The sequence below is a fragment of the Pongo abelii genome, chromosome 13 (assembly GCF_028885655.2).
Source record: "Pongo abelii isolate AG06213 chromosome 13, NHGRI_mPonAbe1-v2.0_pri, whole genome shotgun sequence".
NCBI lineage: Eukaryota > Metazoa > Chordata > Mammalia > Primates > Hominidae > Pongo > Pongo abelii.
Window position 1 is genome coordinate 99,959,430 of NC_071998.2, and position 16,040 is coordinate 99,975,469.

General features: G+C 39.5%; 1 protein-coding gene across 1 annotated transcript in view; it reads right to left on the bottom strand.

The window, feature by feature from the left end:
* Positions 1 to 1,122: 1,122 nt before the first annotated feature.
* ELP1 (elongator acetyltransferase complex subunit 1) overlaps positions 1,123 to 16,040 on the bottom strand; it is a 64,630-nt gene continuing 49,712 nt past the window's right edge. The window contains 8 exon segments of the mRNA NM_001373929.1: positions 1,123 to 1,664; positions 7,016 to 7,091; positions 10,113 to 10,267; positions 10,728 to 10,855; positions 11,552 to 11,663; positions 12,153 to 12,266; positions 13,809 to 13,869; positions 14,250 to 14,312. Of these exon segments, the coding sequence (NP_001360858.1) occupies positions 1,597 to 1,664; positions 7,016 to 7,091; positions 10,113 to 10,267; positions 10,728 to 10,855; positions 11,552 to 11,663; positions 12,153 to 12,266; positions 13,809 to 13,869; positions 14,250 to 14,312 (777 nt within the window). The 3' untranslated portion in view covers positions 1,123 to 1,596.

Here is a 16,040-nt window from a genome sequence, read left to right on the forward strand (position 1 = left end):
TCAATGAACATATTTACTTCTATTTCCAGTCTATCAGCATGGGTCCCTTTACAGTTATCCAAAGCAAGAGCACTATATTTCAATATAAGTTACCATGCCTATTTACCCATGCCAAAGAGTGATTACAAAGTACTTGCAGCCTTTCAATATTGGGCACTTAATTACAGCAAACCCATGTGAGTCAAAAAGTAGATTTCTCCAAAGCAAAGTATATCTTCTTTCTCTTCTTTTTAAAAACTCCCGTTAGATTGTGAAAATGTTCAAACATACAAAAAAGTTGAATTTTATAGTAAATACTCCTAGACTGATTCTATAGTTAACATCTTGCTATACTGGGAAAGGCTTCTTACATTATAATTTTGGCTATATCACTTCTTTGAGGATCAAAAGCAGCATTTCCTGTTAGCTTATGTACACTGCTATAGTTTAGGCATTTGTTTCCCTAAACCTCATGTTGAAATGTGATCACCAATGTTGGAAGTGGGGCCCAATGGGAGGTGTTTTGCTCACAGGGGCAGATCCTACATGAATCGCTTGGTGCCATCCTCGTGGTAATGAGTGAGTTTTCACTCTATTAGTTCCTTTGAAAGCTGGTTGTTGTTATAGAGACACAAATGGACTAAGATATACAGTAAGAAAGGTCTGGTTCTGATATTTAAAACATGGAAGAATTTTTAATCAGAATGAAGTGGGCGTTTTCTAGACTCACCATAAAAATAAAATATTCTCATTTTGAGAGAGTTTTTTTTGGTGAGGGGGTGGAGAATTGAATAAAGAGAAGTCAGTAAAGTACCATAACAAAAAATAAATGAAGTGGCCTAGACACTAACAAAAATATCTGAGTTAAAGAAACAGTATTTGGAGAACAGAGAATAATTCACAACCATGCATGCCATACAATGCACACTGATCAGTCACACCAAATGTGCATGATACTGTTTAGAAATTCTAATCTGTTCTAGCTCTAACACTGCTAACTCTCTAGCAGGAAATACACAGGCAGTAAACCAGTCCCTATAGACATTGTAGTTATAGGAGGCTCAGCCCAGTTATAACTAAAAGCACATGACCTGGTAAGATGTTACAAAATAACAGCTGTCAGCAAAGGAGGGCTTATAATTTCAAAGGATACTTTTTATTCTGCTTTAGTTTAAGGTGACAAGAAGCTATTTAAGTGATTACATTTGACCAAATATAGCACTAATAGCCATTGTAATCTTCTCTGCCAATAAAATAAGACAATTTAGAAACATTATTTTACTTGTCTTCACACTTTGGAGGTAGAAACCATGAAATATTAATCTCATGATTACCATAATTATGCTCTCAAACAGCCCAAGTGAAAGAACAATCATTCTCACAAAATGATGCCATAAATGGTTAAAGTTAATGTCTTGCTAATGATTAAGATGTATACACAAAATAAAATAAATAGAATTGCTTGTTGTCTACTGAAGTTCTTGACAATGCTAAGGTAAGTTATCATTTTACTCTTTCCAGTTCTCAATAGCCAGGCCTCAAAGAGCAAGGGGTGGTAGGACAACAGGAATGAGTGGAAATGGTCTTCTCTGTCGGATCCCTCCTAACTGCAGTCACTCAGTCTAGCAGGCTCAGCTTCCACTGGGTTCTTCTGTTGATCTTTGGTGGTATAAAAAGCTCAGCATCTAAAAGTAAGAAAGGAAGGGAAATTGTGACAGACATACTCTTGTTGGAGGGCGCTGAGGCAGTAACTCTAAACTAAACAAACTAGGCAGGTGGGGTTTGCAGCAATAAGACCATCAGAGCCAGAGTTCATGTGTCTGCTACCCCTGCAACCTCCAGGTCAGAGCAAACACAGCCTGGAGGCCCTGCCCTGAGAGGAGACTGCATTTCAACCTCAGGCATGCTCACCCAGTGATTCAAAGTGGAAGAATGTTCTGTATTTCAAACTGGTGGGAGGGGTGGTGGCAGCAGTTACACGGCTGTATACATTTATTAAAACTCATCACATTGTACACCTGAAATCTCTGCATTTCACTATATGTAAAGTCTATCTCAATTTTTAAGGAACAGCAAAATGTGGTAGCACATATTCAGTAAGTGAAGTTAATGGACAGGAACTACTTTATGATGAAACTTCGACAAACATGTTGATCAATAAAGATGCCCCTGCTTTAAAAAAAGTGAATGGAGAGAGAGGGTTAGGAAAAGATTCTGTTACTGTAACCTAAAACTCCCAGGCACTCTTTCACTTAGATTTCTTAAGTTTCTTTTCTAACCAGGAATCATATACTGCAAGCAGAGATATGAGAAAACATGTATATATAAGGATTTTCTTTTTCAGCATTATGATAAACTTCCAGCAGTAAATCTGTACATATGAGCCATGCAGGCATGAAAAATTACAATTGATCCTTGAATGTAGGGTTATGGGTGCGGACCCCCCTGCACAGTCAAAAATCTGCATATACCTTTTTTTTTTTTTTTTTTTTTTTGAGACAGGGTCTCATTGTGTTGCCCAGGTTGGAGTGCAGTGGCATGATCATGACTCACTGCAGCCTCGACCCCCTGGGTTCAAGTGATTCTCCTGTCTCAGCCTCCCAAGTAGCTGGGACTACAAGTGTACACCACCATACCTGGCTAATTTTTGTACAGATGAGGTTTCACCATGCTGCCCAGGCTACGCTCAAACTCCTGGTCTCGTTCTACCCACCTCAGCCTCCCAAAGTGCTAAGATTACAGGTGTGAGCCACCACACCTGGCCCCATGTTTAACTTCTGAATCTCTAAAACTCAAGTACCAATAGCTTACTGTTGTTCGGTAGTGTATTGGCAGCATAAAAAGTCAGTTAACAAATGTTTTGTATGTTATATGTATTATATACTACATTCCTACAATAAGCTAGAGAAAAGAAAATATTAAGAAAATCATAAAGAAAACAATATTTACTATTCATTAAATGGAAGTGGATCATCATAAAGGTCTTCATCTTTGTCATCTTCACGTTGAGTAGGCTGAAGTGGAGGAGGAAGTGGAGGGGTTGGTCTTGCTGTCTCAGGGGTGGTAGAGATGAAACAGGTAGGCGAGGTTAAAGAAGAGGCAAGAGAGGTGGGCACACTCAGTGTCACTAACTTTATAGAAATACACCATAATTTCTGATGTTTTTGCTTTTTCATTTCTCTAAGGTACCAATCCTTCCACAGTTTCTTTTAGTTTCACTGCCCATAACATAGAATCATCCATGTTGTAAAAGAAGCCAAAGGCAGTCTTGAATAACTGGAACCTTTGGAACAAATGTCAATTTATTTTCTGGCACTGCTTCTTTTATGTCATCTTCCTCATTGTCTGGCACTGGTTTGGAAGCACTCATCTCCATCAAGTCATCTTCTGTTAATTCCTCTGGTGTGATGTCTATCACCTCTTGAATTTCTCCAAGATTCCTATCTTGAAATCTTCATGCACCATTTTTTTTTTTTTTTTTGCCAGATCCACAATCTCTTTCATGATTTCCTTGATTGGCTGTCGTAAAGCCTGTGAAGTCATGCACATCTGGACACAGTTTTCTCTAGCAGGAATTTATTGTCTTGGGCTTGATGGCTTTCACAGCTTTTTCTGTAACAATGATGGCATCATTGATGGTGTAATTCTTCCAGATTTTCATGTTCTGTCAAGGTTCTTTTCCATACATTTGACAATCCTTTCCATAGAGTACTATTTGTAATGAGCCTTAAAGGTCCTTATGACACCCTGATCTAGAGGATGAATTAGAGATGTGTGTTTGGGGGCAAGTAGATCACTTCAACGTCTTCGGTGTTGAACTCATGGGGCTTGGGGTGGCCTCGGGCATTCTCCAGTATCAAAAGAACTTTAAAAGGCAGTCCCCTTACTGGCAAGATACTACTTAACTTCAGGGACAAATCGACAATGGAACCAATCCAGAAAAAGTGTTCTCCTTGTCCAAGCCTTCTTGTTGTATGGTACAACCAAAAGCCTGGCAGCTGGTGTTAATCTTTTCCCTTCCAGGCTCAGGGGTTAGCAGCTTTATAGATAAGGGCAGTCCTGATCATAAACCTGACTGCCTTTGCTGCTGCCTCCTGGATGGCAGGAGCTGCTTTTCCTGTTATCCTGACATTTACAAAGCCAAACCTCTTTCTAAAATTATCAAACCATCCTTTGCTGGCATTAAATTTTCCAGCTTTGATCCTTCATCTTTTTGCTTTAAGTTCTCATACAATGACTGTGCTTTTTCTCAAATCATAATAGTTGTATAGGTATGCCTTTCTCATAGCAATCCTGCACCTACATAAAAGCTGCATCTTCAATACAAGATAAAAAGGTATTTTGCAAAAAGTACAAGGTTTTCATGCCTGCTGGCATAACTGCAGTGACAGCTTCATAAATTTCCTTTTCTTTTATAATAGTCCTTGCACTGGGTTCATTTATCTTGAAGTGGTGGGCAACCACAGCTGCAGACCTCAATCTACAGTACATATCGAGCAAGTCAACTTTTTCTTGTAATGTTATGACTTTTCTCTGCTTCCTGGGAGCATCACTTGTGGTACTTCCTATAAGTCTCATGGTGTTATTTAAGGTTTACGATATTACATTAAACATGATAAAAAATACACGAGAACGCGAGATCACTTTTCACTGCCATATGCAATTAATAGAGAATCTCATGTGCTGCTCATGTGGAGATGATTACTGGCACATGGCCGTTCAAGCAGATATTGGTAACACTTGAGCTCACCCACCACAATAGCAACAGGAGGTAGCTACAAAATTATTACAGTAGTGCAGTATGTACTACAGTTAATTTTATGCAGTTATGATTTAATACTACATCTTTATGTTTGTTTACATTTCTCTCCACTAAATGGTGCCATAAAGACATAAGAATATCAATACTGGAAAAAGGCTACTTAAATAAATTCACTATCAACAAGGTATTTCATAAATTCCAATTAAAGTTGGAATAAGACTTTATCTTAAAAAAACTAGTTACGAAAATAATGTGCTCTATCTCATTTTTTAAAATTAGGCATAACTACAACTATATTCGATACTAGACTTAACTTGAAATAAACACAAAGTACAGACTTTTGGGCAAGAAAGTAATTATTCTGACAAATTATGTGACAGCAGGACACGACATATTTCACATTTCCATATTTGAATTTCACAGCACACAAAAAAAGTCATTTTTATAAAAATACCTTGAGGGCTTTTCAATTTTTCTAAGGACCTCTCTCAATCCTTTGATAGTCTAAATCATTTGAAGCACTTATTTTGTCATCAATTGCAACAAGTCCAACCCAGCTGTGATTCAAGTACTTTTCCAATATCATTTTAATCTATTTTATGTAATACTAAATTTTTGCAAGACTTGCAACTGATCTGCATGATACTGTATTGCATCAAAGCAGGAAACAATCAGAAATGACCCATCAAGTCATTGATTTCACTTGCGGGGATGTGCCAATATACTTAACTATTGTTAGCTGGGGAGGGGCAGCTGAGTAATATTTGAGTGGCACTAATTTTGTGATTAGTTCATCAGTGGCAATTTTTGAATTATAGGAACTTCCCTTTTCCTAAACATCCTTGAAACCACAAGGGTAATGATAATACACACTCAGATAATGAGGGGCTCTCAAATATTACAGAGTGTCTTTAAGGCTCAGCTGGAAAACAAGAAAGTGCTCTTTGAAGTGGGAAAGCCATCTAGAATACCCCGGGGAATGGTGGGACTGACCTGACCTGAAGGTCAGCATCAGGCCAGCAATGAGGAACACAGGAGGCAGAAATCACAACTGGATTGGACTACAGCACAAAATAAACAATGACCAAATGGCCTCAGGTCTAATATAAGTTCCTAGCATCTGAGAAATAAGTGGGCTGGGCACAGGGGCAGACGCCTGTAATCCCAGCACTTTGGGAGGCTGAGGCAGGAGGATCACTTGAGAGCAGAAGTGTGAGACCAGCCTGGGCAATATATTAAGACCCCATCTGTTTTTTTTTTTAAATAGAAAAAAAAGGAATAAGTGGATATGTCAAAACTGATACCAAAAGTACCTTGCCATTCTCCAGACAGAAGAGGAGCTAGGAATACAGTAGTTACTGTCTGGATGTATGAGTTCAGCTGGGATGGAAGGTAGCTGTTCTTTCCTGGTAGCAACATAAGCTGTTAAAGTCAAACTTAATTTTAATCCCCACAGGCTACTTCAAATGTCATCAAAATGCTATTACAGTGTAGCACTTTGGTGAAAAAAAATTCCAGAAAGTTGCTTGTCACATGCCAGAAATGCAAATAATAGCAGTTAAAACTGCCAATTATTTTAGAAACTATCATTCACTTTTCAAAGCTAAGATGCTTCATTGATCCAACTATAAGTAAGGGCAAATACTGAAAGTCCCAAGTTGACCCATCAAATGTTTCTAACCAACTTTCAAAAGAAAGCGCTTAGGGTTTTTAATTTTTAGGGATATAAGTAATCTAATTGAGAATCATCTCCCCTCAACAAATAAAACACTTCATGCATAACTAAACAGGAAATATGTATAAATGCTAATATTCTTTGGATGTGCCTTCAAATTATATTATCAATCCTAAACATAATAAAAAGGTCCCACTCATAAGCAAGGTTTATGAAAATGCCCCCAAGATGCAAAGCGTAACTGCCAATAGCCAGTAATGATGCTTCAGAAGAATCTTTTGATGTATATGTAAATGTAGACAGTTTAGACTGAAACTGGAACTGTGATGTGCCTTTATGAACAAGCATATGCCACACTTTTTAAAAAATTACACATACAATGGTCATGGCGGATTTTCCCGCACCAGGTCCCCCACTGCTAGAAGCATGAAACTGATCATACTAAAGATGCGGTCTTAGAATTGAGGAAGAATTGTAGTCAATTTTTTGTAGTGAAAAATTGTATCCAATCTCTCCTTATACTGCTGATCTTCTCAATACTTACAGAAAGATAGTCCTTCTGCTTAGTATTGTAATATTAAATGAGAAAAAATACTAACCAAGAACAGGAACCGAAGTCTTCTGTTGTTGATAAGATGCCATGATACTATTTGCGGTAGAATTGGGACCTAGAACCTGAGGAGAAAATAGACTGTATCAGCAAAGATTATCTAATACTTCTCAAGACTGCCAATACCAAAGGCCAAATCCCTACCAGCAGAAAACAGCCTGTCATTTCTACTGGTATGGTGTGAAACACAGTAATTCTCTTTCCCAACGTGATTTTAATTTGCCAGTTTCTCCAGCTGCAACTCAGACTTCTAATTCTCCTTTCTCCCAGAACAAGGTAAAGATGGGGGGCGGGGGAAAAGAAAAGAAACGAAACTCTACAGTGATATATCTTAGCCTCTTCTAAATGAGCAAACCACTCCCTGAGGAGAGAGAAAACAGTACAAGAGGCTACAAATATGTAGAATATCAATTATACGCAAAGAGTTACGGGAAACAAACATTTTTAAGTTGAAATAAATACAAATATGTGCATACTATGGAGCAGAATGGAAACTGTGCACATGAGCTCCAGGTAAAACACAAGACTGCAGGAATTTCAAGCCTGCAGCGAGCCTCTGGGCGCACCCCTGGTTAGTGCAGACCCTTGGTGGCACACTCTCAGGAGCAACGCCATGAGAAGTCACTCCCGGTATCCTGCACATACCACAACCATACTTCACCAATCAAAACCACAATCATAAAATTGATGTCTTAGAACTTAATGTGGGAGGCATGGTGGCTTACACCTGTAATCTCAGCACTTTGGGAGGCCAAGGCAGTAGGATCACTTGAGGTCAGGAGTTCAAGACCAGCTTGGGCAACACAGCAAGACTCCCCCTCCCCATGTCTAGGAAAAAATTTTAAAATTAGCTGGGCATGGTGGTGTGCACCTGTGGTCCCAATTACTCAGGAGACTGCGGTGGGAGGACTGCTTTAGCCCAGGCATTCGAGGCTGCAGCAAGCCATGATTGATCATACCGTCACTGCACTCTAGCCTGGGTGACAGAGCAAGAAAAAAATAAAATAAAATAAGACCTTAATGTGATCATGTGATCAGAAGAGAAGAGGGAAGGGGACGGCATGGGAGTGGTATTATAAATTATTATCTTCAAGCCGGGCACAGTGGCTCATGCCTATAGTCCCAGCACTTTGGAGAGGTGAGGTGGGCAGACCACTTGAGCCCAGGAGTTGTTCAAGACCAGCGGGGACAACATGGTGACACCCTATCTCTACAAAAAATTTGAAAATTAACCAGGTGTTGTGGTATGCGCCTGTAGTCCCAGCTACTCAAGAGGCTGAGGTGGGAGGATCACCTGAGCCCAGGGCAGTGGATGCTGCAGTGAGGGGTGATCACTGCACTCCAACCTGAGCAACAGAGTGAGACCCTGTCTCAAAAAACAAAAACAATTATCTTCAAAAGCACTACAGTTTTGAAGATGATGATCACATTTCTTCTAAGAAATACCTATTATAATAAATTCAAGAAGTTGTGGCGCCCTGAGTCCTAGTTGCTTTTATTTCAATGGTTTGTAAAGTGCTTTTACAAACTCACCCTCTTATTTAACCTTCAAAGCATTCTATTGAAGCACACAGGGAAGTCTTATGCCCATTTCTAAATGAGGAAATCAAGACACGATAAGCATATGTGTTTCTAAACAGTGAGCTGATTTGTAATCTCTCAGCTCCAACCCACCCTTCTATCCACTGCTTGTGGTGCTGGGGCGCGGCACCTGAAGGATATTCCTCCTTGCTGCTGGGTTCCCATCATGTCCTGCCTACAGTGAACACCAGAGGGGGAGTACAAAGCTGGAGGATGAACAAAAGATTTCTAGATTTCTTCCTTGATTGGCTGGCTTTTTTTTTTTTAGACGGAGATTCGCTCTTGTTGCCCAGGTTGGAGTGCAATGGCGCGATCTTGGTTCATGACAACCTCCGCCTCCCAGGTTCAAGCGATTCTCGTGCCTCAGCCTCCTGAGTAGCTGGGATTACAGGCATGCGCCACCATGCCCGGGTTATTTTGTATTTTTAGTAGAGACGGGGTTTCTCCATGTTGGCCACGTTAGTCATGAACTCCTGACCTCAGGTGATCCGCCTGCCTCGGCCTCCCAAAGTGCTGGGATTACAGGCGTGAGCCACCACCGAGCCTGGCCCGACTGGCTGGCTTTTCCCCCAGCAGCAGCTGTTCCTTCCAGTTTCCATTTACTTCTGTACGCTTGGAACCAGCCCCCTCAGAAATGCCAGGACTAGCTGGCTGGCACCCTCCTCTCAGAGGTTCAAGAGCCAGCTCTACAGGGCCCCACTTCCAGGCTTCTAAATTCTAATAATCCCCAACTCCTCCTCCTGTTCCCTCAGCTAGAGGGTAAAGCTGCTTCCTACAGTTACTATCTCAATGTCCTTCCTCTGTATTTCCCTTTTGCCTTGTTTAGTCTTCTAATACTTATTTAACCAATCCATATATTAAATTCTGTGATAAAATGATAGGCTTTTGTTTTCCTTTCCAGATCTTGACTGATATACCAGCCTTTTTGAATCTAAATAAAAACTCTTAACAATAGACTTGAAGTATAAGAGAGTGAACAGAGGTACAAATAATAAACAGATGACAATACATTAGAATTCTGCGATACAAAGATGACTCAGCCTTAAACACAACCCGCCAAGTCCATCATAACAACATAGAAGTGACAAGTCAAATTTTTCATAAAACAAAAGGAAAAGCAATTGCCTGGGGTCCCTTTAAAGCCTGATCCCATCCCTGAGTTCTGAAAGAAAAGTGAGAGGCCGTCTCTGATCCCATCTTCCGCCTTCTCCCCACTCCAACCTCATTGAAGGCCAGGAGCAATCACGTGACTTTCCCATTTTCTCCATGACAGCTACTTCATTCAGAAAGGAAAATGATAGTCCATTTAACCTATGCCAAGGTGTACTAGTCACTCTACAGGCAAAAATCAAATCTTACTGACAGCTTAAACATAAATCTAAGATAATTTAACTATGGCATCCTATGTTTTAAGAACAGGAAAACTTTTTGACTTGGGGATTGTGTGAATACAATAACCCACGAAAATGATGAAAAAAATGCACACCGTCTTTGAGAAAACTTACAGGGGTAGCTGAATTCTGCTGGTAAGTAAGAGTCCAAATTTCTGGAAGTGACCTTTCCATCAACTGCAGCGTATCTTCAAAGCCCTTCTGTAATTCCCTTCCTTGTTCATCAAACTCAAAGAGAAAGAGTACCTTTAAAATATGGTATACTTCATCTAGAGAGAAGAAATTTGAAAGAGTGGTAAGTTATATTCCCAGCTCCATTGACAGAATCATACCATAGCTTCTATCCAAAGCCAAAAATTTCTATGATCCCACTGCAGGTCCTTTCACCCACATTATCTTTTTTCTTCCCAAATGCTGGAATAATTAAACACATGTACTACAAAAAGAAAATCAAGCACACTGGAGGGCCTATGCAGAAAGCAGTGTCCCACAATTCTTTAACCTGGTTTAAACATCTCTCCCAGTTCAGTTAGGGGGATGCCAAATGTTCTACCAGCTAAGAAGGGCTGCTTCAGGAATGTGTGCTGACATGACCCTTCCTGCTAAAAGTTCTCATCTTTCCTCAAATTGGGAAAATGGTAGCTTAATCACCTACTGAACTCTGCCTGTCTGTACTGCCTATTCACTATTGTTTGTGGTCAGGAATCATCATCAGGACCGAGAATATACCTTTCAGGTTTTCAGTGTTCTGCACCACTTCACTCAGTGCCTCCAGGAGGGCCAGGTCCTCCAGCGGACTGCCTTCTTTGAGGCTGTGCTTCTTCCGCTCCGCTTTTCGGCGATTCTTAGATGATCTCCTGTTAGAAATTACACAGATATTTTTAAGCCTCCTGAGTAGCTAGGACTACAGGCATGTGCTACCTTGCCTGGCTACTTTCTTGCAGTTGCTGATCACCCCACACAACTTCACAGATCTCCATTTTAAATTCCTAAAGCATAATTCAGTTTGAATATATAATCTTGCATTGTTTCACACATCCCAAGCAAGACTATGAACTCTTATAACTCATATCTCCTTATAAGTTTTTGGTAACATCTACTGCACCTACCATATGGGTGTTGAATAAATATTTCTGACAAGTTACTATATTTGGTAAAAGTGTTATGACTTATTTTACATTTATGGTCTCTTCCAATCCTGATTTTGAATTGAAGAAGCTTGATCTTTTCATTTTTTCAGTGCCTATAATTTAGTCACAACATTTGTTCAAAAAGTAAAACCAGATGTTAATATAAACTGAGCACTCAGGGGAGGGACTGCCTCATGGGGAATGGGAAAACACACAGGCCACAAAGCTGAGGAAGAAAACCTTCCAACGCCAAGTTTAATGTCTCGGATACGCTGGGAAAGTGTCTGAACAACTTCCACACAGCGTTGAAGAATATTCTCCCCACTCCCACTACACTGTCCCAGTAGAAAACCAATGTATTTGCTTCCACTTTCCCCATATGCCCAGGATATGGTCAATGTGCTGAATCAATGTGATACGTACGCTGATATCCTGGAGTTACTATGGGAGTATTTGCCACTCATCTCACTGCCACTCACAACACTGCTAGTTTCAGAGAAGAGGTCTGACTCTTGGCCGTGGGGTACCTCATCATCTAGAAAAGAAGAACCAGAAGCAGATGAAAACACTGCCTGCTAATGTGTGGGTTTACTTTCAGAGCAGTAAATGAACTACAGTCAACTGGGGCATATCAAAGGATGGATGAAAATGATTGCAAAGTTGATCTCAAAATGAATGAGATAATATTAAATACAGTAATTACTAATGTAAATCAGTAGTTTCCTGAACTTTTTTCTGGAAATGAGGAAACTCACTTTGTTAGACACGGAAGTGGTCAGCTGCTCTGGGTGAATGGGGGTCAGTGGGAATGTCTGGCAGAGCTCTCCCCATTCATGCTTAGTCCTGCCCTTCACCAACACACAAACACAGACACAGATGGCCCTGAAGGGGCTCCACAGAAGCCTCACACTTGCCCATGGCACAGTAATCAGATTGCAGGAGGATCACCAAGCAACCTAGACAATGTGTGGCATTACCCGACCCCACTGCCCTGCACGTCAATGGCCTTCACGCAGACACTCACCCAGACCTGCCTGCTGGGCTTGCTCCTTGAGCTCTCGAACTACCAATAAACGTTTCTTGTGGCGACTGAATGTGGCTGTCTGAGAGTCCAGAAATGCCATGTAATTTTTCTGGGCTGGAGATGCAGAATGGAAAATAGTTTGAGCATGAGGTTTAAGCAAAGAGAAAAAACTAAAGGCAGGGAGCAGTGAAGGAGGGTTAAAATTCAGCAAAAAGAATGAGGTTACTAGGTTTTCCAAGCGAGCTTTTTTTCCTTAATAAGCATTAACAAATTAGAGACTGAGATTCCAGATCTTAGAGTTCATCAACATTATCCCAGAATATGCGCTACCACTGAACTTGTAAAATCACCTGAACGAAGACCTGAACAAGAGAGGATTGGCGAAAAAAAAAAAAAAAAAAAAAAAAGAAAAAAAAATGGGGGTCGGGGAGGGGGGCGCAGTTAACAAAAATAAGAAGAAAGTTACCTAAATGTTTCTGGCTAAACATCCATCAAAATGCCCATGGATTGGAAAAAATGTGTCTAATGATTTCTGAAAAATATTGTCAAATGGAAAAATACACAAGAGAAAAATAACACTAGTAGAATACATTTTAAAAAAGCAAAATACTACTATCCAAGGATGCATTTTATTAATAGGTTTTGGGCCTGTGCAGACGAATTATCGGCATTTATCTAAGAAAGGTTCTCATTAGTGGTGAAAATCCAAGTAAGAGCTGGTTAGATTATTACAGACGAGGAATGATGCTTTCAGTACCCTGTTAGAGGTACCTAAAGTGAATGACATAAAAAGTACCCCAGCAACGTTTTAATTAGGATGGGGGAAGGGGGTGCAGACAAGGTAAGAATGTGCATACATGTAAATGTCAGAAAGGCCAGACGTTACTTACAGGGTAGATGTGCATAAAAATGCAGAACTTAAAATCAACCACTCCCTAAGGTTTCTGTAAGTCAAACTGATGTCCTTCTTCTCCACTTTGCTTTTAAGAGGTCATAGTGACCATCTGAGTATTCTAGAACTGGTAATATTCATATGTTCTCTAAGAACCACAAACTTCATTTGAAAAGGTAATTTTTAAAAAAACTTTGAAAGGTTGAAACCTACATAAAAGTTGTAAGAGTTCAATGAACACACATATACCCTTCACTTCAATTTGCCAATTATTAACATTTTGACATATTTTTTGCTTCCTGTTTCTCTGCATGCATACACGCATTCATTATTACTTTTGTGGAACCTTTTAAGAGTAAGGCAGAGATATGATCCTTCATTCCCAAATATTTCAGCATTTATCTCTTGAGAATAATAGGATATTATCTTACATAACCACAACATGATTATTAAATGCCAGAAATTTATCACTGTTACATTATTATCTAATATAGTTCATATTCAAGTTTATTAACTATTCCCAAATACAAAGATTCTTAATCATATTTGATAACAGGTTTCGAACATTTAAATATTTTGTTACCATTTAATAGTTCAGCATATTTAAAAATTCTAGTGAGAATTAAGTATTATATCCAGTGGGTAATTTTGATTGAGTCTACATGACATATTATTAAGAAAACACAGTAAATAGGAGGAGACTCTCATCTCTCTCTCCTCACCTTCTTCCAAATGAGGAATTCTATCTAAAATGGGACCCTCACCTTCTAAAATGGAAGGCTTTACGTTGGTTTCTATAATATCCAGTCTGTTATATTTGTATACCTATAAGGAAAAACACAATAATTTTAGGAAGGAAAACTTCTAGTCACTGGAGAGTTAAGATACTTAGAAAGACATGGAGTACTTTCAGAGGTAATCAGAATATTTTCCTGAAAAACAGGCCTCCTACAAGGCAGCCAAGGAAATTCAATTCATTTCAGTAAAAAGACAGCAATATTTCAAATGTGGAGTATTAATTCCAAAATATTATCAAGAATGATAAAAATGGTTTTAAAAACACCGCTTTTCCTTAAACCAGGAACCTGACCTATTTCTACTTATTTCACGAACCTCAGAAGACAAGAGATTCCAACTGACCTGGAATCCCTTGCTCGCTCTCTCTGCTTAGCACCCAACATCCAGAGGATTTAAAAGATTCTTACCAGCCTCAAAGCTTCTTCCCAGGCAGCTCCTTCTAACAGTAAGAGCACAGCTTCTTCATAATCCTGACAAGGGAACAGGAAGAAGACAACAAGTGAAGAGAGCGTGTCAGATGTCATCACAGCCAACTACAAAACTAACCACAGACCTGCCTCTATCTCCCTGGCCAGGGGAGAACTCCTAGTTCTCAACATCATGCCTATCCTAGAGTTCATGTCTCTATAAATATTGATACAAAAGACAAGAGAGAGGTGTAAATTCTGAAAATAATGACAAAACATAAGGTAAGCATCATCTCTCTGCATGCCTGGACATCAAAACCACCAGAAACGTCTGTTAGACACGCCCATCTCCCGAGCTTTACTACCAAGTTTGATTTAGCAGGTTTAGGTGGGCTCCAGAATTGTTAACAAGACCACCCTTTGAAAAAATAGTAGACTAGAATAGCAATCTTCTAAATTTTTTTTGTTCTTTTTTTTTTTTTTCTCAGACAGGGTCTCACTCTGTCGCCCAGGCTGGGATGCAGTGGCATAACCATAGCTCATTGCAGCCTTGACTGCCTGGCCTCAAGTGATCCTCCTGCCTCGGTCTCCCATGTAGCTGTGACTACAGGCATATGCCACCACACCCACCTAATTAAAAAAATGTTTTTAGACAGGGTCTCACTATGTTGTCCAGGCTGGTCTTGAACTCCTAGCCTCAAGCAATCCTCCTGTCTCAATCTGCCAAGCAGCTGGGTTTACAGGCCTTTGCTCATTTCAAAATTGATTTATCTGGCTTTCTGTTGTTGAGTTGCAGGAGTTCCTTACACATTCTGGATATTAAACCTTTATCAGATATAGGATTTGCAAATATCTTCTTCCATTCTATATGCTGTCTTTTCACATTCTTGACAATGTCCTTGATACACAAAAGTTCTTAATTTTTATTAAATCCAATTTATCAGTTTATTGATTGTATTTTTGGTATTAATTCTAACCATCCATTACCAAATCCAAAGTCATGAAGATTTAGCCCTGTTTTCTTCTAAGAGTTTTATAGTTTCGTTTTGGTTTTGAGACAGGGTCTTGTTCTGTTGTCCAGGCTGAAGTGCAGTGGCATGAACTCAGCTCACTGCAGTCTCAAATTTACGGGCTCAGGAAATCCTGCCACCTTGGCCTCCCAAGAAGTTGGGACTACAGGTGCACACCACCATGCCTGGCTAATTGTGTTTTTATTTTTTGTAGAAACAAGGTCTTTCTATGTTACCCAGGCTGGTCTCAAACCCCTGGGCTCAAGTGATCGTCCCACCTCAGCCTCTCAAAGTGCTGGAATCACAGGCATGAACCTCTGTGCCCAGCCTTCAGGAGTTTTACAGTTTTAGCTCTTAAATTTTTGTTGATCCACTTTGAGTGGCCAGCAGTTTTTGAAAACTCGGAAAATACTGAATCTTTTGAAAAAAAAAAAAAAAAAGAATAAACATGAAAGGTCATTAAAAAATTTCCTTAAACAATCATTGATCACTTAAAGCAAAAGTAATAACAAAGTATTATGGAGTAAATACTCTTGTAAGGTTTTTACACTATATATGAAGTAGTATACTATTATCTGAAGATATGGTCAATTAATGACATTTATTATAAATCCTAGAGCAACCACTAAAATACTAAAATGAAGAAGTATAGCTAATAAGCCAACAGTGGAGGTAAAATGGAATTATGAAAAATACTAAATCCAAAGGAAAGCAAAAAAAGAAAAAACAAGAAACAAAGGATCAGTGAAACAAACAGAAAACAAACAGCAAGACTGTAGGT